The sequence below is a fragment of the Mastigoproctus giganteus genome, chromosome 6 (assembly GCF_048544385.1).
Source record: "Mastigoproctus giganteus isolate SK-2022 chromosome 6, ASM4854438v1, whole genome shotgun sequence".
NCBI lineage: Eukaryota > Metazoa > Arthropoda > Arachnida > Uropygi > Thelyphonidae > Mastigoproctus > Mastigoproctus giganteus.
In genome coordinates, this window is record NC_143580.1 from 225,827,491 (window position 1) to 225,853,354 (window position 25,864).

General features: G+C 37.7%; 1 protein-coding gene across 1 annotated transcript in view; it reads right to left on the reverse strand.

Annotated features, from left to right (window-relative positions):
- LOC150085042 (uncharacterized) overlaps positions 1-25,864 on the reverse strand; it is a 186,146-nt gene that overhangs the window by 28,720 nt on the left and 131,562 nt on the right. The window contains exons 8-10 of the mRNA XM_090376441.1: positions 21,357-21,456; positions 6,463-6,923; positions 1,218-1,266 (exon numbers count right to left, since the gene is read on the reverse strand). Of these exons, the coding sequence (XP_090232567.1) occupies positions 1,218-1,266; positions 6,463-6,923; positions 21,357-21,456 (610 nt within the window). The remainder of the gene's footprint in view (positions 1-1,217; positions 1,267-6,462; positions 6,924-21,356; positions 21,457-25,864) is intronic.

Consider the following 25,864-nt stretch of genomic DNA (forward strand, 5'->3'; position numbering starts at 1 on the left):
TATTGGACCTTTAGTGACAAGAATCTTAGTTGGAAGGGGTGGGGGAACAAGGAACTGGTGTTAGAGTTTTCAATTTATCTTTAAGTATAGTAGTTTTTAGCATATATACAAGAATGATATTTTTAGCTATTTGACAATTTCTGCAATAATTTATGGTGCATAGGGGTTGGTTAAAAATTGCTCATCTCTTCATGGGAGATTTTATGGAGCATTGTTAAGAGAATTTTCCTTTAATGAAGTTTATTATTCTAGAAATGAGATTTTGGGTATATTCATAGTTTTTAAAAATGTGCAACATCTGATGTATTTCAACATCAAGAGCCTGGCCCTTACAGAGAAGGCAGCTTCTCAAAGATATAGTCATCAATAGGCATCCCTTCAGGATGTCTATTTTTGTACTTAAAGAAAGGCTGGATGAGAATCAAAGAATACATCCCATGTAAGTCAGTTTTCTACATATTTTTGTTATAATAGTGTTGTTTGTTCTGGTATGGAGAAGGTCCATAAATGATAGTTTGCTTCTAATTTGATTTTTAAAGAGATGTGCAGATGGAGGCTTTGATGTACGAATGAAAGTTGAGTACTTGTATGCTGAAGCCACATGATAATGATATCTACAGAGTGGATCTAAGGTACAGGTTTAAAGTGGACATTGTCAAAGGATATGTTTGAGGGAAAATATAGAAATCTCTGTGAGTAAGGTGAGATAGGATTGCCCAAGCTCATACCTAGTTTTTGTTTGTACAGGATATCATGGAATTTGAAGTAACCTCTACTACAGATAGATTAGGATAAAAACTTACCTCATATGATCATGTTGAAAAATCACATGTGCCAGATGAGTTAATATTGTTATGGTTATGTTCAGGGCTGGTACTAGCATTTGCGGCACCTGAGGCAAAACCTTGTAACACTGCCTAATTCATATTGTATAGTAACATGAATATATATATATATATATATATATATATATATATATAAAGTAGTGCATCTAGCAGCACCTATTTCAGGTAGTACCTGTGGCACCCTAGCACTAGGTCTGGTTATATTGTCAAACATACAGTGGGGCTGACAATATGTGGTTCATAACGATCATGATCATTTTGATATAAGTGATAAATCAGATATATAATGCTAATTAACTAATTCTTTTCCTGTAGCATGATTAAAATATTTAAAGGAAATATTCTTTTAACTAAAAAAAAAAAAATTCTTACCTTGCTTCAGGCCTAACATTCTTTGAATTGTTCCATGCACATTGGATAGCTGTTTAAAAAAACAATTGTTAATTGTTAACATATGGCTTCAAGGGTATAACAGTAATTTCAAAAAAACAATTCTGATTGAAGTGCTACAAATAAACAGCAATTCATCCAGAAAGAGTTGTAGCTGTTTGTGGATGAAACTGCTATGACTCTCAAACCATCCACATATCACCAAAGGTTGGTTTAAAATGCCAAAGGATCAAAATAAGTCAATTCATCAGTGGCTTGTAACAGGTTACAATACCAACCAATCATATTTTCATTATGCATAATAAAATTTATTTATTATTTCACTAATACACTGGTGTTCAAAGAAAGTGAATCACCCCTTAAAATTGTAATTGTTGTCTGATTAATGTAAGTATATGGCAATATTTCTTACAGATTGCATCAGATAAGATTGACACACTTAGGTAATGAAGTTATATTGCATCAGCTGTTACTTTCAGCTATATAAACATGCTCTGCAAGAGTTGCAGTCATCAATTGACTGTCAGGATGGCGAGTTACGTGCAGTTGACGCCACGAAGAAAGAGTGCTATTGTTGCTTTACGTAAGGAAGGATGTTCTTCCCATCATATTGCTTATAGAGTGTCTTGTAATCAGTCTACAGTGAGTAGATTTCTTTCCACACTCAAGAATACTGGTTCTGTTGATAGGAAAAAAGGAACCGGACGCAAACGAGTCTGTATGCCAAAACAGGACAGGACGTTTTGAGTGCTTATGCCTTAAAAACCGTAACGTCTGAGCTGAAAAGAACATACAGGAGTGGTAGCAAGTGCAGTAACGGTCAGAAGGCTGCCTCTTCAAAAATGGCCTTGTAGCCCGTTGTCCTAAAACAAGCCCCTTCTCACACAAAAAATGAAAAAGGCATAATTAATTTGGTGTAAGGAGAATGTCAAATGGTCCCCTGTGCAGTGGAAGTCAGTTATTTTCTCAGATAAGAAGAAATTCAACCTGCATGGCTCTGATAGGAGACAAATGATATGCCGTAGATGTCTATGTTATGCCTTTTTCTCCATTCTTCCATTAGGTTGTCTTTAATGGGCCCAAATGTCTATCTAAGTATTTTATTTCAAATCATTGTACCATATTATTATCGTGGATAGTTGTGTTCCAGGTTTCTGCTCCATATAGCACTATGTGTCTAATGCAGGTTTTATATAGATCTATTTTAAGTCTATGCGATAATATTTTAGAGTACAGAAGATGCTGAATTGAAAAATATGCTCTATTTCCTGCCTGGATTCTAGCCTTAACTTCTATGCTGGTATTTTTTCCACTATTTATCGTTGAGCCTAAATATCTGAATGAAGTTACATTTTTAAAGTTCAAATTATCAATTATAAAATTCATGTCTTGGTTATTATCACTTCTTGCGACTTTTAAATATTCAGTTTTTTTTCTTGGTTAATTTGGAGTCCAATTTTTCCAGGCTGTTCTTAATCTTTTTAAATGTATTTTATATATTTCCCAGATTGTTGCTAACTAGATCTGTGTCATCTGCAAATCCTAGGATCATTGTTCTATCTGTACCTTCTTTATTTGTTTCCCTGATACATTTCTCTAAAGCAAGATTAAAAAGAATTGGTGAGAGGGCATCACCCTGTCGTAAGCCTGTTGTGATATTGAATGCATCTGATTTGGTTCCATTTGAAAGAACAATACTCCTACTACCATCCATGAACACCTTTATCAGATTTATCAATTTTTATGGAATACCAAACTATTTTAGTATATTCCATAAGCTTTCTCTGTGGATACTATCATAGGCTTTTTTAAAATCAATAAAAAGGTTATGCACTGGTTGGTTGTATTCCCATTTATTTTCCAATATTTGTCTTAATATAAAGATGTGGTCTATAGTAGATCTATTCTTTCAGAATCCTGCTTGGTATTCACCCATGTTAACTTCAGCAAATGGAGTAATTTTTTTTAGTAGAATGTTTGAAAGAATTTTGTAGCATGTACAGAGTAGAGATATTCCTCTATAGTTATGACACTCCTTTATATCTCCTTTTTTATAAATTGGTAATATTAGCGAGTTCTTCCATTCCGCTGGTATTTCTTCCTTTTCCCATATTAATATGATTAATTCATATAGTTTTCCCTCTATTTTTAATTAATTCTGAGGCAATTCCATCCAGGCCTGGAGCTTTATTATTTTTTAGCAGTTCTATGTTTTCTTGTATTTCTTCTAATGTAGGTATAGGTGTTTCTACATTGCAGGTAGATATATATGGCTCCGCTCAAAGGTTAGAGTAGGTGTTTCACAATTTAGCAGTTGACTAAAGCACTCTCTCCATCTTTCAGCAATTGTGTCATCAGTAGATAGTAGCTGGTTCTTTTTGTCCTTAATTATAGTAGTCAGCATTTGGATTCCTGATTTTTGTTTTTTTTTTAACTGCTTGATAGAATTTTCTTTGGTTATTTGAAGCATATTGATTTTTAATTTCCTTCAGTTGTTCTTGTTGAAATTGTCTGTTGTCTAATTACCTTCCTAGTTTCCTTACAGCTGTCTCCGTGCCTTTGTTCAGCTTCATTATCTAATGGATTTTGGAGAGAGTTTAGCCTGTCACCCTTCTTTTTCTTCACAAGTATTGTTAAACCAGTTATTTTTTTTTTGCTTTCTTTGAATTCCAATGTTTCTTTGATGCTACTTTTAATGTGATTCCAGTGTTCTACATCTTGGCTCATTCCATTTCCTTGGGCATTAAGTTTTTGTTCTAGTTCTCTTATGTAGTTCTTTTTGACTTCTCTTTTATTTAGTTTATTTATATTAAATCTCTTTTTATTTTCATTACTCAGACAATAAAAATAATGCACTGCTGATGTATACACTGATGAAGCACTGAAATATGTCAGTTTGGGAATAATATTTATCCACTCAATCCATTCAAAGTGTTACAAATGTCAATCAGATTTCAAAGGTATTTAGTTTTGACTTCAGACCTCATATCTCCAAACTACAGCATCTGGAAACTATGCACACTGCACAGAGAGCTGATTGTGAATTGATTGCATAAGCTAAATGTTTGATGGCATCCCCAACCTTGCTTAGACAACACACATAGAGGGGATTTAACTGAAACTGAGGATGGATGGTCACATTCATATATATTTTTTTTCATATTTTATTAGCAAGCAGCTAATAAAATTGGAAAAAAAAAAAAAATTAAATGAATGTGACCATCCATCCTCAGTTTAAGCCCCTTTACAGGATAGATGTGCATAAATTTACTTTCAGCCAGAAGATAGTTGATTTTTGGAACAAACTTTCATCTAGTGTTATGGAAATAGCAGACTGAAGAAATTTCAGAAAGAATTAGATAAATTATTAGATGGGACGGACAGGCAACATGGGAAGTATTCCCCCTCCCCAATACCGTATAAGCTTGCTTCCTCACACCATTTCCCACTACAAATACTAGTGTCAAGAATAAAATTACGAAGTGTACAGTTTAAACTATTTACCTTTTATCTTGAGCAGTGCAGACAGGCTGCCAGGGCAGGTTATGGAGTCTTGTCAATGATATATAGGAATTTTGCTAGCAGAGACAGGGAGGTGATTATCTCGTTATACAAGGCAATGGTCAGGCCACACTTAGAATACTGTGTACAGGTCTGGAGGCCTCATTTTAGGAAGGATGTAGAGTTGCTAGAACGAGTACAAAGAAGGGCAACAAGATTGGTGAGGGGAACAAATTGGTGCTCTCACCAAGAAAGGCTTAAGTTCTGCAAATTGCAGTGCCAGAAGAGTAGGCACCTGCAAGGTAATCTGATTGAGCTGTATAAGGCCTTGAATGGGTTGAGCAAGCTGAATGCTGATGGGATTCTTCCTCTTGCTCAGACTAAGAACCTGAGGGAGCATAGATTAAAATTGAGGAAAGACAGTTGTAGAATAGATGTGTGGAAATTTGCCTTTAGCCAGCTGGTAGTTGATTGGTAGAACAGGCTTCCATCTTTTGTTGTGAAAGCTAATAGCCTAAATAAATTTAAGGCTGAGCTGGACAGGCATTTGGAACAAATGGAGGGGTGAAATGGGAGCAAAAAAAAAAAAAAAAAAAAAAAAAAAATTTTTTTTTTTTTTTTTCCCTCTCTTGCATCATATGCCTCTACTAATGCTAATCCCAAAACAACTGAATGGTGTATAAAATCAACCACACACCTGCTATTAGACTTCACTAGATTAGAGCTTTTCAAAAAAAAAAAAAAAAAAAATGGGCATTGTGATACACCAACATGCTGCATCGTATCCCAAATAGCATTGCCAAATTTTGACATCATATCACACTACTGTCTTTGCTTTTATTTCTTTTAACTGCATATACTGATAACTGCAATTTGTTAGTTATAACTAACGAATTAAAAATTTATGACATTTATTTGGCCATGTACTTTATACTCAGTGTCAGGCAAGTTTTATACACATTCTTTCTGTTTGAAATCTAATAACTGAAATAGTAGTTCTTTCAAATGGCCTTGTTAAGCTTGTGCTTAGTACTACACATCTTGCCTTCTCCCTTACTCTTCAGTTCATGTTTTTGGCCTAAAACAAAGCAAGTTGAGTGCCACTGCATTTACTAACTTATAGATAAGGAATAAGAAAATGCTGGGATATATTAAATAATAACAAAATTGTAGGTGGGGTGGTGAATTGTTTGGCACATACATAGCATGTCAGTGTCAAAAAAGTTTGGAAAGCACTGCACTACAGAGTTAATAAGAAAAAATAAGATAATTCCAAAGTTATCCTCTTCTTCTGCAGGTAGAATTCCTCTTTGAATTATAAATAAATTTGTCCAGCTATGAGACCAATGAGTTCTAAAATGTCTTCTTTGAAATGAGGTGTAGGGTGGCTGAAGTGCAATTCTGGGATGGGGAACCTCCCAAAGCCAGCTTTGACATCTCAAAGGACGGCAATGATTAATACTGACCCGACATAAAAGTTTGTTAATATGACTCCTTGTATGTATATACGTTTTAACCAAACCAGCAGTTCCTGTTAGGTTTTATAGGGTAGGGGGCTGGGAGGAATAATTTTTAAAGGAAAGATGCTAGTCAGTTAGCCAGCACAAGCATCAACAACAGTAATTACCAGGCTGTCAGTAACAATAACTCCGATTTGGAGTTATTGTAACTGACAGATTGGTAATCACTGCTTTAAACTTTATAAGTCTTATAATCTTACACATACCTCTTTTTCACGCTGTATAACAGGAGGATAAGTTGCAGATCCACTTCCAGAAGGCAAAAGAACTCCAAACACTTCATCAATCTTTTGCCTTGCCTCTTCCACAGCAGAATCATTAAGTTCGCTTTCTACTGTGTATGTTCCAGTTTCACTTTTATCATCACTAATTACTGCACTGTCTTTAGATGGTTCTTTAGTGGGTGATAAAATTTTTTCCTTTTTGCTCTTATGTTCAGTCTCTGTTTTTTCTGTATTTCTGTGATTTTCATTTACATCTCTATTGGTATTATTTACTGGTGCTGTTTCTGGCAGTTTGGGAGTGACATCAGCTGGAATGGAATGTTTTGCTTCTCCACTAAACATTTTTCTAATTAAATAAGTAGCTCCTTCACTCAATTTTCCTTCCATATTTTCTCCATTTTCTGCTGGCATATTCCATCCATCTTCTAAATCTTCGAGAGTCCCTAAAAAGAAAATAAATAAAATCATAATACAAACCAACTGAAAATCCAATTTTAAATTTTACAATTCAGATAATGTAAGTAAAAAGTTCCAGTTTTATATTGTTTTTTACTATATAACACAAGATTATCTAAACTTACAGCACTCTAGTACCATGGGTAGATCAAAAGTTGAGAGAAAAGAAACCTGTTGGCAGTGCTCATGTATAAGTTGTAATTTTGAGAAACTATAAATGAATGAACAAATGGCAAGTTAGTTTAGTGGGTTTGGAGCTGTGATCTGGTTGGTTGATGCATGTTTTAACTGATTGAGGAGAGTGTCAGATTTAAAAGTGATAATTCAGATAGAATTAGAATGTTCAAAGAAAATGTTCTGTAGAAAAGGAAACAACAGAAAGAATGTTGCGGTGATAATGAATACAGTAGACTAGTGAAAGAAGAGTCACCGATTAAACTATCTACTTTCTTTTGGATAGAATCAAGGATTTTTAAGGACATTTTAGCAGCACTACCCCAGATGTGAGAATTTGATTATGGGATATCTTGAGAATTTCAATAGGGACAGTTGTTCAAAATAAAGGTGGGAGAAAAAGATGAAGCCCAGCTTTCAAAATGGCAAGGATGTTAGTGGTGTAACATATTTCTGCGAAGGGAGGTTAAAGTAATTCCAAACAGATAAATCTGAATTCTGTACAGATGCATCTAGATAATGCTGAAGGTAAACAAAGATGAAACAATTTTCTTAAATGGTACAAGGCAGGCTTGAATTTTATTACTATTAAAGTAAAATAGTAAATTAAAGCAGCCTGTTGCAATGTAAGGTTGCTCATTGGTGAATATAGGATATTAGAGCTGGAAAAGAAATAAGAAAATGTGAATTGGAATATAATGTGCTTAGCTGAAACAAGAAAAGGAAATGAATCAAGTTTATCAAATGGAAATCTGCTGTACACCAATGGAAATAGTGAAAAGAGTCAAGGCCGAGTTGGAATTTCTCATCCATAAAGATATTAAAAACAATATTTTGGAATTCAAAAGTACATCACCAAGGGTTTCAAGACTACTACTCATGATTTCTAGGAGGTACAAACTAAAGGTTATAATGCTATATACACCAACATTGAGCCATAATAATGAAACGGCTGCAGAAATGTACACTTTCTACTGTGCTGAGCACAGTAGAAAACAGCACAGAAATGGAACTATAAGAAATTTTGTAATTGGTGAAAGACTTGTGGAATTTGCAGAATCTTGAGGAATGTCAGTACTTTTTTCAAGAAAAGGGTAAACAGAAAGTGGACTTTGAAGAGCCCAAATGGATTAACAACTAATGAATTGACCTCATCCTCATTAACAGAAGAAATATTGTGAATGATGTTGCCATCCTGAACAAGGTAAACATTGGAAGTGATCACAGAATGGTAAGACGCACAATTAATATAGATGTAACAAAAGAAATGAAAAAACTGACTCGAGTAAATAATATGAAGGTCTTTCAGATAACAGAGAGGAGAAAAAGCAATATGTACTGAATTTTAGGAACAAGTTTGAGCTTATGCAGGAATTTCAGGACCAAGATATTTACGAGGAATACAACTTTCTGAAGGTGATAAAGCCCAAGAACTCATAGGTAAAAAGAAATCCAAAGAAGAAAAAGTCTATCTGCTCAACTTTTCCAGATCCTGTTGCAGCAGCATACTGTCATTACTGTTATTAACAACCCTCTCAACTTTTGTATCATCTGCAAACTTTGACATTAAGCCTGATATACCTTCATCAAGGGGCTTAGAGGGGAACAGGTATCCTGTGTGTTATCAGACACTCAGCCTAAAACACTGATGGATCCAATATCTCTCTATTACAGAAGATTTAGGAGAAGTCCGGTTGGCCTGCCTCCCTAAAATCCACTCATGCACACCTTCTCGATGGTAAGCCCTGTTACGTCACTTAGGTGGCAACGAACGTGTAGAGTGGTTCTCTTCAAGAGGCCTGGTCAGCGTGAAGAGGAAAAGACCAAACCCTCCAGCAATGAGAGCACAACAATACAAATGGCCCTCAGTCCCCAGCAGCTTTCACTCTCCCTCTTACGGCAGCGAGAGGATCAGAGTGGAAGCAGAGGGTGCTAAGAATCTCTGGGTACGACCAGGCTGCCATGCACGGAAATTGAACTTGGCCTGTTATAACGTACGATCACTCATCGGTGAAGACAGGATATTAGAGCTGGAAAAGGAATTAGAAAATGTGAATTGGAATATCATCGGTTTGGCTGAAACAAGAAGAAGAAATGAATCACTTATAAGTTTATCAAGTGGAAATCTGCTGTACACCAATGGAAACAGTGAAAGGAGTGAAGGTGGAGTTGGGTTTCTGGTCCATAAAGATTTTAAAAACAACATTTTGGAATTCAAAAGTACATCACCAAGGGTGTCAAGACTAATACTCAAGATTTCTAAGAGGTACAAGCTAAAGATTATAATGATTTATGCACCAACATCGAGCCATGATGATGAAGAGGTTGAAGAAATGTACACTGAAATTGAGAGCCTTCTAGATGAGCAGAAAACCCACTACACTATTATTATGGGCGACTTCAATGCTAAGGTTGGAAAAAGGCAAAACAGCGCAGAAAGAGGAACTATAGGAAATTTTGGAATTGGTGAAAGAAATAAAAGAGGTGAAAGACTTGTGGAATTTGCAGAATCTCAAGGAATGTCAGTAATGAACACTTTTTTCAAGAAAAGGGTGAACAGAAAGTGGACATGGAAGAGTCCAAATGGATTAACAACTAATGAGATCGACTTCATCCTCACTAACAGAAGATATATTGTGAATGATGTTACCGTCCTGAATAAGGTAAATGTTGGAAGTGATCACAGAATGGTAAGATGTACACTTGATATAGATGTAGGAAAGGAAAGGAAAAAACTGACTCGAGTAAATAATACAAAGGTCTTTGAAATAACAGAGGAGGAGAAAAAGCAGTATGTACTGGAACTTAAGAACAAGTTTGAGCTTCTGCAGACTGCTCAGGACCAAGATATCGACGAGGAATATTACAACTTTCTGGAAGTGATAAAGCCCAAGAAACCTATAGGGAAACAGAAATCCAAAGAAGAAAAAATTAGTCAAGAAACACTTGTCATGATGAACCAAAGACGACAAATGAAGAGCAAGAAAAACGCTGCCAGGGAGAAAATTGAGTATACTGAGTTATGCAAAGCCATTAGAAAGAGACTCAGAGAGGACATAAGAAGATTTAACACAAGAAAAGTAGAACAAGCATTAAGGGAAAACAAAGGATTTAAATCAGCAGCCATGAGCAGTAATACAGAAAGACAAATGATATTGAAACAGAAGAATAGCGATGGTGTACTTATAAACAGCAGAGAAGGCATAATTCAAATAGCAGAAGACTACTATAGAGAATTATACAAGGAGCGAGGGAATGATACCAGCAGTGAGGAAGATGGATTGCAAAGTAGCAACACACACGACATACCCGATATTCTTCCTGATGAGGTAGAACATGCATTGAAGAAAATGCCCGGGGAAGATGAAGTTACTGTAGAGTTGTTAAAATTGGGAGGAAGAGACATAACACAAAAACTGGCAAGGCTCTTCACAAAGTGCATTAGAAAAGGTGTGATGCCTAAGCAGTGGAATAATGCAATCATAGTTTTGCTGCATAAGAAAGGAGACAAATCAGAAATTGGAAATTATAGACCAATTAGCTTGTTATCCCATATCTACAAGTTGTTCACAAGGGTCATTACTAACAGATTAGAAAGAATACTTGATGAGAATCAACCGAAAGAGCAAGCTGGCTTTAGGACAGGATTCTCAACTATGGATCACCTTCACGTAATATCACAGCTAATGGAGAAAGCAAATGAATATAAAACACCATTATGCCTAGCATTTGTGGATTATGAAATGGCATTTGACTCCATACAGCATAAGGCAATGTTTCGGGCACTGGAAAGACAAGGCATAGATACTCCATATATTATGATTTTGAAGAAAATATATGAGAGTGCTACATCCTTTATTAGACAAGACAAAGACAGTAGCAAATTTAAAATCGAGAAAGGAGTTCGACAAGGAGACACAATATCGCCGAAGCTGTTTACTGCTGCCCTTGAGGAAGCTTTCAGAAGATTAGACTGGTCACAGAAAGGAGTCAATGTGAACGGAGAGTACCTAAACCATTTACGATTTGCAGATGACATTGTGGTCATAAGCCACGATCCCAAAGAATTAGAGGAAAATCTTAATCAGTTATGCACAGTTAGTAAGGATTTTGGACTAAAGATGAATATGGCTAAAACAAAAGTAATGATGAACAAGTATGCCACGGAAAGGAAAATAATGATTGAAGGAGCAGTAATTGAAAAGGTGGAGTCATATACTTATCTGGGACAAGTTATTAGCTGTAATAATGATAAATGGCTGGAAGTCAAGAGAAGAATAAATTTTGGATGGATAGCATTCAGGAAATATAGTCACATACTGAAGAGCAATATCCCAGTTTGTCTGAAACGTAAAATAATGAATCAATGTATACTCCCCACCATGACTTATGGAAGTGAAACTTGGGCACTCACCAAAAGAATGGAAGAGAAGCTAAGAACTACACAGCGAAGAATGGAACGAATTATATTGGGAATCAGACTGTTAGATAAGAAGAGAAACACATGGATTAGGCAGCAAACTCAAGTAAAGGACATTCTTATCAAAACTAAAGAACTAAAATGGTCTTGGGCAGGACACATAGCTCGAAGACATGATGACAGATGGACTAAGAAAATAACAGAATGGTACCCAAGAGGAGCTAGAAGAAAACCTGGAAGACAAAGGCGGAGGTGGATAGATGAAATTCATGAGTTTTTGAGTAGTAAATGGATGGCCAGTGCTAAAAACAGAAGGAACTGGAAAGTTGCTGGAGAGGCCTTCATCCTGCAGTGGATTGAAAATGGCTGATGATGATGATGACCTTCATCAATATCATTAATATATACAGAAAACAATGGACCCAAACACTGAACACTGGGGGACTCCACTAATAACATTAGTCCACTAAGAGCAGTGTCCATTGTTTACAACTCTGTCTTCTTCCACTCAACCATCCCTTTATCCATAGCAGCATTTTGCCCTTAATGTCATACTGCTCCAATTTGTACAGTAGTCTTCATGTGCAAAAGTATCAAAGGTTTCCTAAAATCCAAGTATATATCAAAATTATTTTTTGCATCCAGCTCCTTTGTGACCACGTCGTAGTATCCAATCAAATTGGTCAGACAAGACTTCCCTTTAACAAACCCAAGCTGTGTCTAGATGATCCTGCAATGCTTCTTTAACCAGTGACTCCATTATTTTCCCTGGAACAGAAGTCAAATTAACAGGTCTGTAATTACTTGTATCCCCCTTTGATCCCCCTTTGTGAATTGGAGATACATTTGCACATCTCCAGTCCATCGGGACTTCCCCTGAGTCCCAAGGATGCTCTCATAATTATGGCTAAGGGATTGCTTACTTCCTTTGGTAACTCCTTTAATATAACTGGATAGATCCCATCCGCCCCAGGTGTCTTTCTTATGTTTAACTTCAATAATTTCTTCTGCACTTTGCTCTCAGTTGTTACAAAATAATCTAACTCCCTGTTAGAGTTTGATAAACATCTGGCCTTCTCCTCCTTGAATAACTCCTCATGTGTAAATGTAGAAGCAAAGTACCTATTTAGTTTGGCAGCTATCTGAGAATGATCATCTACAGTCAAACCACTGATATCAAGTAGTTCAATCTGATTCATCCCTTTCCTTCTAGAATTTACATAAGTAAAGAAATCTTTGCTATTTTTCTTTGATTCCATTGCCAAAGATTTCTCATAATCTGCCTTTGCTTGCCTAAACTCCTTTGTGACTTGATTACAGACTAGCTTATATCTACCATAAGCTTCTGTGTCACATGACAATTTATGGGCATTCCATGTATTTTTCTTCTCTGCCACGAGTCTCAGTTCATCTGACATCCATTTGGGCCTGAATCTAGAGCAGTATTTCTTAGTAGGAACAAAAAGCCTAGTAGCTTCCAAGATTGCTTCCCATTTACAATTTGTCATTGGTAGCATCATCAGTCGGGTCCCACTGTATAGAATTTAAAAAATCTCTGAGACCACTGTAGTCACCTTTATGAAAGCAAAAACCCTTCCCTTTACCCCTGATGGTAGTTACATCTTTAATAATTAAATCCCACATCAGTACACTATGGTCACTGCCACCTAGTGGTTCCTTTACCTGTAAATTCTTAATGCATAAATAATCACTGCTGATAATCAGATCAAGAGTGTTACTCCCTCTGGTTGCCTCTAACATGCTGCTGTAGAAAACAATCATCCAATAAATCCAGAAAAGCTCTGCTAGTGTGCGAGTGACCAACCCATAAGTTCCAGTCAATATCTGGGAAGTTAAAATCCCCAATATAAGACACTCTGATTTACTGGCCCACTCTAGTTATATAAGATTAGTCTTAATCTATAGATATGTTTAACCTTGTAGCCAACATTAGTACTTATAAGAGAAATTTAGATGCTAATTACTACATGTCATATTTCTGCTATTGTCTACAAACAGTCTAATGACCTATTATTTTAAATGGGTTGTTAGATCACTTTTGTACTCAAGAACACAGTTATGACCACTCTTGTAAATAATGAAGGATATTCAAGAAACCCAAGCAAATGCATGGAAAAAAAATTTTTGATATACTGTCTGATGATAATGGTGGGGAATAATGTGGAATGTAATACTTTTATAAGAGCATGGTATTCCCCATATTTAATTTTTAGGATATGTTCATCAATTTTAAGCATTATGTTTTGCATTATACATGAGGCTATGAATCTTTTAATTGCCTAACAGATAAGCTTTTGAAATATGCATGCAATTTCAAAGATGGAAAGAATGCCACAAATATCAATTAGATGAGGTTTGTAACGTAGCACTGTACCCTACTGTTACACACAAAGATATTCATGCTTGTAACTGATAAGTTTCATTAAGAACTCTTCCTCCACTCTAATCACCCTCTGGTAGCCACATGAAATTACACACATATCATATTTTAGGATCAACTCTGCCAAAATATTTCTTAATTTTTAACAAAAAACCACAGAAAAAAAATTACTCTGAAAAGCACTGAGTTACTTCTGAATGAAAAGAATTGAGTGTACAAAATTAAAAAAGCAAAAGGGATAAAAAAAATACCTTTATGTGACTCAATGGATTAATTTGGCATACCCAAAACATGCACATGGATGGGAAATACACTCAACTCATTAAAGATGTCCAGGAGGTATCAAATGAAGTTAGGTAGCATTGGAAAAGAAGTGTTCCAGCAGAAATAATTGTCTTGAAAATGTTCTTGATAGGCACCTATCAAGAACAAGTAATACAAGGCAGTGCATTATTTTGCACAACACTGACAAAACAGAATACAATACACCGATGAGCCAAAACATTATGACCAGCGAGTTGTTATGCAAACTGAAGCCACTGCAGGTGAAACTACAGTGCATGCGCAGGTCGGGACATGGTATAACAAAAACACCTGATACTGAGCTCTGTTAATCAGTGTTACTCTTGTTCTTCAGACAGGAAAGGCAGCGGACTTAAGCGAGTTTCACAAAGGCCAAATTGCAATGGCCAGACGACTGGGTCAGAGCATATTCGAAACGGCACAGCTGGTGGGGTGCTCACAGTCAGCTGTGGTTAGTACCTACTGAAAGTGGTCCGAGGAGGGGGAACCTATGAGCTCTGTTAATCAGTGTTACTCTTGTTCTTCAGACAGGAAAGGTAGCGGACTTAAGCGAGTTTGACAAAGGCCAAATTGCAATGGCCAGACGACTGGGTCAGAGCATATTCGAAACGGCACAGCTGGTGGGGTGCTCACAGTCAGCTGTGGTTAGTACCTACTGAAAGTGGTCTGAGGCGGGGATACCTATGAACTGCCAGCATGGTGTTGGATGACCACTGCTCATCGATGCTAGAGGTGAGCAAAGGCTCTCCTGGATGGTATGTGGCAACAGAAGGGCGACTGTGGCACAACTCGCCGGTAATTGGAATGTTGGTGATGGGAGTAATGTGTCACAAAACACAGTACATCGAACCCTGTTGAAAATGGGGCTGCGTAGCCACAGGCCGCTCCAAGTGCCCATGCTAATCACGCTTCATCAGAGCCTACAATGGGCAAGCGAGCATCGAAACTGGACCTTGCGTGATTGGAAGAAGGTTGTCTGGTCCAATGAATCATGTTTCCTGTTGCACCATGTGGATGGCCGGGTACATGTATGTCATTTACCTGGGGAAGTGATGGTCCCTGGATGCACCGTGGGACGAAAACAAGCTGGTGACGGCAATGTCATGCTTCGAGCGATGTTCTGCTGAGATAGCCTGGATCCAGTCATCCATGTGCTGGGCATTCTGACATCTACCACCTACCTAAACATCATTGCTGACAAGGTACACCCTTTCATGGCAACAGTCTTCCCCTCTGGTGGTGCCGTCTTTCAGCAGGAGGTATTGCCCTGGCCTCCAAATTCCCCAGACGATCAATCACATCGAGCATCTGTGGTTTGTGTTGGAACAGCAACTCCGATCTGCAGCGTCTCAGATTTTACTGAAGTTAAAGGATCTGCTGGTTACATATTCGTACCAGATACCACAAAACACATTTAGAAATTTTGTAGCATCCATGCCTCGCAGGGAACGAGCTGTTTTGGCTGCACGGGGAAGACCAACATCATATTAGGTAGGTGATCATAATGTTTTGGCCCATTGGTGTATATGCACTTCTGAAATTATTTTTGTCTTCTAGAAGTAAAACAGTTGAAAAATATATTTTGCTGCGAAGCAACATCACACATTCGGTGCCTCCGTAGCCAGGTGGGCAGGAGCAGCAGTGCGTAGAACACGGCGTCTTGATTAGACTGGGGTTCGAGCCTGTGACCACCAAATACGGAGGATGCGGAAAGGTCAAGGAATGACTACTGCATATCTCCGGAGCAATATGGCCTTAGTTACTAATGCTCCTAAAAACCAAATACAAACAAACATCACACAGTCACAGAGCCGGGGCCCCAGCCCCCCCAGGTGCAGAATTTTAAGGGTGCACTGGGCCAGCATGTACTATAAAATTATTTCATTTTTGATTTAATTAAGAGTCAGACCACTGGTTAACAAACCTCTTCACAGTGAATTTTTTGAATTCTTCTTGGTTTACATTTTACATTTAAAATACTTTCTGTAGAATGAAGAAAATTTCTATATAACAAATGGATTATGAGAGATAACATTGTATGCATTGTTTCCCCCCCACGGCCATTAGGCAATTAGAAAGCATGAATTAAGGGTTAAAGGGATTCCCATTCCGCAATGTGAATAGCCCTTAAAACCTATGTAACTACCTATCCCATATAATGAGAAGTCGTGCTGGCCCACTGCTTTCCATAGCCAGTCAGAAGATTAAGGTGCTGTAGTCCCAATTAATAAGCGGATTGATAAAAAAAAAATCTCCAAGAAATATGGGAAAGGGAATTCTAAGATATTTTCGCATATGCTGCTACCACAGCAGAAAAAATGGATATACCAGCTACTTTTCCAAATGAAAGAAGAGAGAAAATAAGAATAACACTATACGAATCTTCAGAGGATTTCAATTTATCTGCCCAATAACAATTTTGTATTGAAATAAAGTAGGTTTTGGCTGTTCTTATTAATGACTTAAGCAATAGATTTGAAAAACTGAATCCTATTTCTTCAGATTTTGATTTTATATTTGTAACTTCACTAGCATTAATTAATAAATCTGATTGCAGAAGGCTGCTTCTGACGTTACATTAAAATACAACAAAGATTTAAATGCGTCAGATATTTCTATAGAAATTGAAAGCTTCAAAAATCATGTTTTATCACTATTGCAGGATTTAAAATCTGAAACCCCTTTTTCAAATTTTCCAATTCATTCACGAGTATTGTCTAACAGAATCTTATCCAAACATAGAAGTAACATTATGAATTTTTCTTACCCTGCTTGTAATAGTAGCTTCTTGTGAAAGGTCCATCAGTATAAATTTAAATTGATTAAAAATCACCTTAGATCAACAACTGGACAAGAACGACTAATCAACATATCAATGAAATCATGTTTTACAAAACATAAATTATGATAAAATTACACAAGCCAACAAGATGTTTACCTGCAAGAACCTAAATGCTGTTTTTAACCAATTTTTATGCTTAGATTTCAAAAATCACCATGATAGTTTCACATCACATCAGAGTTATTAAATATAGAGAGAGTAATCATGAGACCTCCAGACCTGTAGACAGAGAGAGTAATGAGACCTCCAGACCTGTAGACAGTACTCAAGGGGTGGCCTGACCACTGCCTTATACAAGGGGATAATCACCTCCTTATCCCTGCTAGAAAAATTCCTGTGTATCAATGACAAGACACTATGAGCTACTCTTGCAGACCGTCTGTACTGCTCAGAAAACTTCATATCTGCCTGCACAATTATCCCGAGGACCTTTTCGTTCTCTACCACTGTCAGTGTAGTACCACAGAGTTGATACGTCAATCTGGGTAAACTGCTTCCAATATGTAGTACTTTTAAATTTGTCAATGTTAAACTTCATTTGCCACCTCTCAGCCCATCTGTTCAACTTTTCTATATCCTGTTGCAGCAGCATACTATCATTAGTATCCTTAACAACACTGCCAACCTTCGTATCATCTGCAAACTTGAACATTAAGCTTGATATACCATCATCAATATCATTTATAAATACAGAAAACAACAATGGACCCAACACTGAATTCTGAGGGACTCCACTAATAACATTAGTCCACGATGAGCAATGTCCATTGATTACCACTCTCTGTCTTCTCCCCCTCAACCATCCCTTTATCCATAGCAGCAATTTGCTTCCAATGCCACACTGCTCCAATTTGTTCAGCAGTCTTCCATGTGCAACAGTATCAAAAGCCTTTCTAAAATCCAAATATATGATATCAAAGTTATTCACTGCATCCAGTTCCTTTGTGACCACATCATAATATCCAATCAAATTGGCCAGGCAAGACCTTTCCTTAACAAAACCATGCTGTGTCCGAGCTATAACTGAAGTCTTGTCTAGATGATCCTGCAGTGCTTCTTTAACCAGTGCCTCCATTAATTTTCCTGGAACAGAAGTTAAATTAACAGGTCTATAATTACTTGTGTCATTCTTTGATCCTCCTTTGTGAATTGGGGTCACATTTGCACATCTCCAGTCCATGGGTACCTCCCTTGAGTCCAAAGAAGCTCTCATAATTATAGCTAAGGGTTTGCTTACTTCCTTTGATGCCTCCTTTAATATAACTGGATAGATCCCATCCACCCCAGGTTCCTTTTTTATGTTTATCGTCAACAATTTCTCCTCCACTTGCCTCTCAGTTATTACAAAATCATCTAGCTCACTGCCAGTGTTTAACCCACCTCTGGCATTCCCCTCCCTGAATAACTCTCCATGGGTGAATGTAGATGCAAAATACTCAGTTTGTTAGCCACCTGAGCAGGATCATCAACAGTTGAACCATCAATATCCAGTGGACCTATCTGATTCATCCCTTTCCTTCTAGAGTTTACATAGGTAAAGAACTCTTGTTGTTTTTCTTTGCATCCTTTGCCAAGGATTTCCCATAATCTGACTTTGCCTGCCTAATCTCCTTTGTGACTTGATTACAGACCAGCTTATATCTATCATAAGCTTCCATGTCCCCCATTAATTTATATGTATCCCATGCATTTTTCTTCTCTGCCATATGTCTCATTAGTTCATTAGTTCATCTGACATCCATTTAGGCCTAAACCTTGAACAATATTTCTTAGTTGGTATGTTTTTTTTTTTTTTTTTTTTTTTGGTACTTATTGGCGCATATGCTTCTGTGGCCATAATGCACCTCCCAAGGTTTTTGCAGTACTTTGATCCAAGCCCGAGGCGGGAATCGAACCCGCGACCTTTGGGTTGCCAGGCAGGCACTTTACGCACCCGGCTAGCCCGGTCGGCCTTAGTTGGTATGTAAAGCCTAGTAGCTTCCAAAATTAATTCTTTGAATGCTTCCCATTTTGAATTTGCTGTTGGTAACATCATCAGTTGGTCCCACCGTAGTCGCCTTTACGAAAGCAAAAACCCTTCCCTTTACCCCTGATGGTAGTTATCTCTTTGAGTAAATCCCACTTCAGCACACTGTGATCACTGCCACCTAGTGGTTCCTTTGTCTACAGATTCTTAATGCATGAAGAACCACTACTGATAATCAGATCAAGAGTATTACTCCCTCTAGTTGCCTCTCGAATATTCTGATGTAGAAAACAATCATCCAATAAATCCACAAAAGCCTTGCTAGTGTGTGAGTGACCAATCCACAAGTTCCAGTCGATATCTGGAAAGTTAAAATTCCCCATTATAAGACATTCTGATTTATAAGCCCACTCTATTTCTCTGCACAACTGCTCATTATATTCATCAGATTCATTAGGTCTATAACACACACCTACTCTCATTTTCCCTTTCCCAGTGCTTATGAAACACCAAACGGAATCAACTCTGCATTGTCCACCAACATCTTTTGGATGCACTTCTTTAGATTTTATGTAATATAAAGAAGTGCTTATTTGTGTTTATTCACTAACAGCATAACCTCTCCTACCTTCCTGTCTATACTTTCTGTACACATTGTAATCCCCAAATTGCAATTATCCCAACAATATCTGCCTTTGATGTTTTGAGCAATACCTGAAATTCATCAAATTAATTTACGAAACTCCTAGCATTGGTGTATACGCAAGTACACATGCACTTGTTCCTATTCTTAGCTATCCTAACATAACCCATGTGTTTACTTGTACTGCAATGACTCCCAGAAGTCTCTGAAATACCCTGCATCTTTGTTTTCCAGGCTGCTTCTCATTCCAATAGAAGTAGTGGGAGAATTGCTTTCACCTCTGCCAGTGGCTACTGTTAATCTATTAGTCCTTGTATCCTTCCACGCTAGCAGTTTTCTGACCCACCTAACACTGCCTCGATAGCATTAGCAAATATTCTTGCACCCTTTCTATTTAAGTGAATCCCATCCCTGTGGAAGCAGCCTCTCCTGTTAACAAGTACAGACCAGGCTGAAAAAAATTCTACCCCTTGAGCCTTGCACAATCTTTCCAGGGAAAGTTAAATGATCAACCCTCGTATCTTGTTTTCCAGAAATGCAATGGGGGGGGGGGTCTCTAACAACTTCACTTTCAGAATTAGTCGGATGAGTAATCTTTTATCTTTTTAGCCATGAAACTCATTTATGGCACACAAAATGAGCAGCAAGTCCACTTCATGAACTTCTGTGGATGCCCAGGGGTGTGTGGACCACAGTTTGCATACCAGTAGCCTAGATATATTGGAACCAGTAGAGAAATTTCCACTGGGTAGTAACAAAGCACCTTCTGTACAGTCAAGATGACAAAGTCCAAGTGTAAACTGCATGAGTACTGGCACTTATGAAATGCATTATACTGCACTTATACAATGTACTATACTGTAGCTATTTCTGGTATGGTGAATCTTGATAATTAAAATTATTGGCACTTGTAGTGTGCCTTTTGACTGTAGACTGCCTTTTGCCTAGTAAAACCACTTTGTGATAAAAAGAGCTTGGTCTATACATGGTTCACAATGAACTTGGTGAAGATACCGATAACCAATACTTTCTAGGGGTTGCATTAGTGCTGCTTTCCTGGATTTATAACAGTTTCATAATTCAGAGTAGTATGAGATCATGACTGTCAAATGGATAAAAAACAAAAAATAACAATAATAATCAAGCATTCTACAAAGACATCTTTGTTGTTTTGGCCTTTTTTCAAATGTGCATTTTTTTTTTTTATATATATATTTTTTAAGATAGTTAACTGCAGGATCATTAATGGTATGGATGGATACAGCCACTTATGAACACTAGATGTATGATGGATTTTATTTGTGGGTTCAGATAAATTACAACTACAATAATCATTGCAGGAGTCTTGGAAAACTAACCATACCTAGCTTACTAGTCCTTTGCTAAAGGTATTACAGATCTACTGTGACCCATATTCTATAGAGTGAGTAGATTCTTTAGTGCTATTTTTTTATGTTAGTGGAGGAGCAAAGGGAAAGTGGAGGAAAACATTATAATCCTGATACAAGCAAAGTACTAAACGGAAAATTATTAAAAAAAAAAAAAAAAATCTTGACATTCAAATGGAACAATGATTTTAGTTTTCTATAACGTACAGAAAATGAATTAAGAGTCCAATAAATTCAATATGGAAATTTTAAATAACTTCTTATTACAACAGGAAACACTTACTTTCCTCAGGTGCTTTTTTGGCTGGTTCAGGTTTGGGTAGTTCAGGTTTCGGTGGTTCAGGTTTGGGTGGTTCAGGTTTGGGTGGTTCAGGTGCTGGAGACTGAGAAAAATGATTTCAAGAAATTAAGATATTATGGAAAAACAAAGATATTTCTTAAACACAAAATAATGAACATTTTTAAACATATATATACATTAAGTTGACTATGCATTAGTAATACCTACTTAATATTTTATGGGGCCACCTTTTGCCCATAATACAGCCTGCATACATCTTGGCATGGACTCTGCAAGGTGTTGCAGCGTGTCCTGTGGTAGAGCTACCCATGCATTTCACAATGTGTCCAGTAATGCCCACACATTTTCAGATGGATGGCTGTAGCCGTTGTTTTGATTTTAGGAGAATTAGCAACTAAGGCCATATTGCTCCGGGATATGCGGTGGTCATTCCCTGACCTTTCCACATCCTCTGTATTTGGTGGCTCACGGGCTCGAACCCCGGTCTAATCAAGAAGCATGTGCTACGCACTGCTGCTCCTGTCCACCTGGCTACGGAGGCGCCTGATGGCTGTAGCACTAAACGTCCTTTTCAGTAGGCCCAAAACATACTCAATTGGGTTCAGATCAGTGCGAGTTGGGCAGCCTTGGGAGGACGGGAAATTCATTTTTATGTTTCTGAAACCAGTTGGCAATTTCCTGCTGGGCCTTGTGGCATGACTCATTTTCTTGTCTTGATGATAGATGCCAGAGTTGTCTGGGTACACTGTCATCACGAAAGGGCATACATAGTTGGCAACAACTGAAAAGTAAGCATTCCCACTGAGCCATTGATCAATGATAGTCAGACGACTAGACGTTCCACTAAAAGTCTCAAAACCATAACACCACTGCTTCTAGCCTGCCAAACACCAACAGTGCATCCACATGCTAAGGCCTCATGTTTCTTTCTCCAAATGCAGATATGCCCATCAGCATGAGAGAGTTGGAAATGAGATTAATCATACCATAAGGCATTTTTACATCAGCATTCCGGTGTCAGTGCTGACATGTCCATGCAAGGCATGTTTCTTGTGCTTTACAATGTACATGGGTACCTGTTATGGCCGTTGACTGCCATAGCCTATATTAGCTAATATCTGACACAAATCATGGAACAAATGAATACATGGGCTGTGTTAGGGTAGCATTATCAGAGACATACGATGCAAGAAAGCAACCTTATGCAGCATCAGTCAAAAAAAGCCTGTCCAGCTCAACTTTAAATTTATTTAGGCTATCAACTTCCACAACAAAAGTCTGTTCCATCTTTTGTTGTGAAATCTGTGCCCCCTCAGGTTTTTAATCTGAGCAAGAGGAAGAATCACATCAGCATTCAGCTTGCTCAATGCATTCAAGGCCTTATACACTTTTTAAAGCCTTTCTTCGTAAGAGCATCCCTTTGATCCCCTCACCAATCTTGTTGCCCTTCTTTGTACTTGTTCTAGCAAGTCTACATCCTTTTTTTCCTAAAATGACGCCTCCAGACCTGTACACAGTACTCTAGGTGTGACCTGACCATTGCCTCGTATAATGGGATAATTACCTCCCTGTCCCTGCTAGCAAAATTCCTATATATTATTGACAAGACTCCATGACCTGCCCTGGCAGCCCTTCTGCACTGCTCAGTGATATGCAGTACTTTGCAATTGTCATTGATAAACTCCAGTTGCCACTTTGGAGTAGCATACTGTCTTTACTGTCGTTAACAACCCTGCCAACCTTTGTATCATCTGCAAACTTGGACATTAAACCTGATATACCTTCATCAATATCATTGATAAATATACAAAACAACAATGGGCCAAACACCGAACCCTGGGGAACTTCATTAATAACATTTGTCCACAAAGAGCAGTGTCTGTTGATTACGACTCTCGGTCGTCTCCCACTCAACCATCCCTTTATCCATTGTAGCAACTTACCTTTAATGCCATAACCTCTCCAATTTGTATAGCATCTTCCATGTGCAACGGTATCAAAAGCTTTCCTGAATTCCAAGTATATGATATCAAAATTATTTTTGGCATTCAGTTCCTTTGTGACCATATCATAGTATTCAATCAAATTGGTCAGACAAGACGTCCCTTTAACAAACTCATGCTGTGTCTTAACTATTACTGCAGTCTTGTCTAGATGATCCTGCAATGCTTCTTTAACCAGTGACTCCATAATTTTCCCAGAATAGAAGTTAAACTAGCAGGTCTGTAATTACTCATGTCACCCTTTGAACCCCCTTTGTGAATTTGTGATACATTTGCACATTTGCAGTCCATGGGGACCTCCCCTGAGTCCATGGAAGCTCTCATAATTATGGCTAAGGGTTTGCTTACTTCCAGGCACCTCCGTAGCCGGGTGGGCAGGAGCAGCGGTGCTTAGCACACGCTTCTTGATTAGACCGGGGTTTGAGCCCGTGACCACCAAATACGGAGGATGCGGAAAGGTCAGGGAATCGCACATCTATCCCCGGAGCAATATGGCCTTAGTTGCTAATGCTCCTGATAACAAACAAACAAACCGTAATTATGCTTACTTCCTTTGCTGCCTTCTTTAATGTAACTGGGTAGATCCTGTCCACCCCAGTGCCTTTTTTATATTTAACTTCAACAATTTCTCCTCCACTTTGCTCTCTGTTATTACAAAATCATTTAGCTTGCTGTTAGAGTTTGATAAACTTCTGGCGCTCCCCTCATTGAATAACTCCTCATGTGTGAATGTAGATGCAAAATACTCATTCAGTTTATCAGGCACCTGAGCATGATCATCAATAGCAAACCCATGTATGTTAAGTGGTCCAATCTGATTCATCCCTTTCCTTCTAGAGTTTACATAAGTAAAGAACTCTTTGCTGTTTTCTTTGCATACGTTGTTAAGGTTTTCTCGTAATCTGCCTTCGCCTGCCTAACCTCCTTTGTGACTTGATTACAGACTAGTTTATATCTGCCATAGGCTTCTGTGCACCTGATACTTTATATGCATTTTTCTTCTCTGCCATGAGCCTCATTACTTCATCTGACATCCATTTAGGCCTAAGAACAGTATTAGACCTTGAACAGTATTTCTTAGTTGGAATGAAAAGCCTAGTAGCCTCCCATTTAGAATTCAACACTGGTAACATCGTCAGTTGATCCCATTGTACAGAATTTAAAAACTGTCTGAGACCCCTGTAGTCACCTTTACGAAAGAAAAAGCCCTTCCCTTTAGCCTTGATGGTAGTTACATCATTAAGTAAATCCCACATCAGTACATTCTGATCACTGTCACCCAGTGGTTCCTTTATCTGCAAATTCTTAATGCATGAATAATCACTGCTGATAATCAGATCAAGATTATTACTCCCTCTGCTTGCCTCTCAAACATGTTGCTGTAGAAAACAGTCATCCAATAAATCCACAAATGTCTTGCTAGTATGTGAGTGACGAATCCACAAGTTCCAGTCGATATCTGGAAAATCAAAATTCCCCATTATAAGACATTCTGATTTACTAGCCCACTTATTTCTCTGCACAACTGCTCATTATACTCATCAGATTCATTAGGCCTATAACACACACCTACTCTTATTTTCCCTTTCCCAGTGCTTATGAAATGCTAAACGGAATCAACCCTGCATTGTCCACCAACATCAATTGGATGCACTTCTTTAGATTTTATGTGTTTATTCACTAACAGCATAACCTCTCCTCCCTTCCTGTCTATCCTTTCTGTAAACATTGTACTCCCCAAATTCGAATTCTGCGCTACTTATGTCTATGTGACACCACGTCTCTGATAATCCAACAATATCTGCCTTTGATGTCTTGTCTAGCACTTCAAGCTCATCAAATTTATTAACTATAAATTGGTGTACATGGAAGTATATATGCACTTGTTTCTACTCTTAGTTACCCTAACACAGCTCATGTATTTATTTGTTTCACTATGACTCCCAGTAACTAAGAGTAAGACATGTATACTTGCTTGTACACTAATGCTATGAGCATTGTAAATAAATTTGATGAGTTTGAAGTACCAATTAAGTCATGAAATGCAGACATTGTAGGAATAGCAGAGACGTGGTGTTATTCACACATAAGTGATGCTGAATTTGAATATGTGGAGTACAATGTATACAGGAAGGACAGGATAGGTGGAGGGGTTATGCTCTTAATTAAAAGGAATATTAAATCTAAGGCAGTGCATCCAGTTGACTTGGGTGATGAGTGCAATGTTGAGTCAGATTGGTGTGATATTAAGCACTGGGAAAACAAAATTGAGAGTAGGAGTGTTATAGGTCTAATGACTGTGATGAGTATACTGAACAGCTATACATGGAAATAGAGTGGACCAGTAAATCAGAATGTCTCATAATTTGGGATTTTAACTTTCTAGATGTTGACTGGAATTTGTGGGTTGGCCATTCTCAATACCAGCAAGACTTTTGTAGATTTTTCGAATGACTGTTTTCTACAGCAGTACGTTAGAGAGGCAGC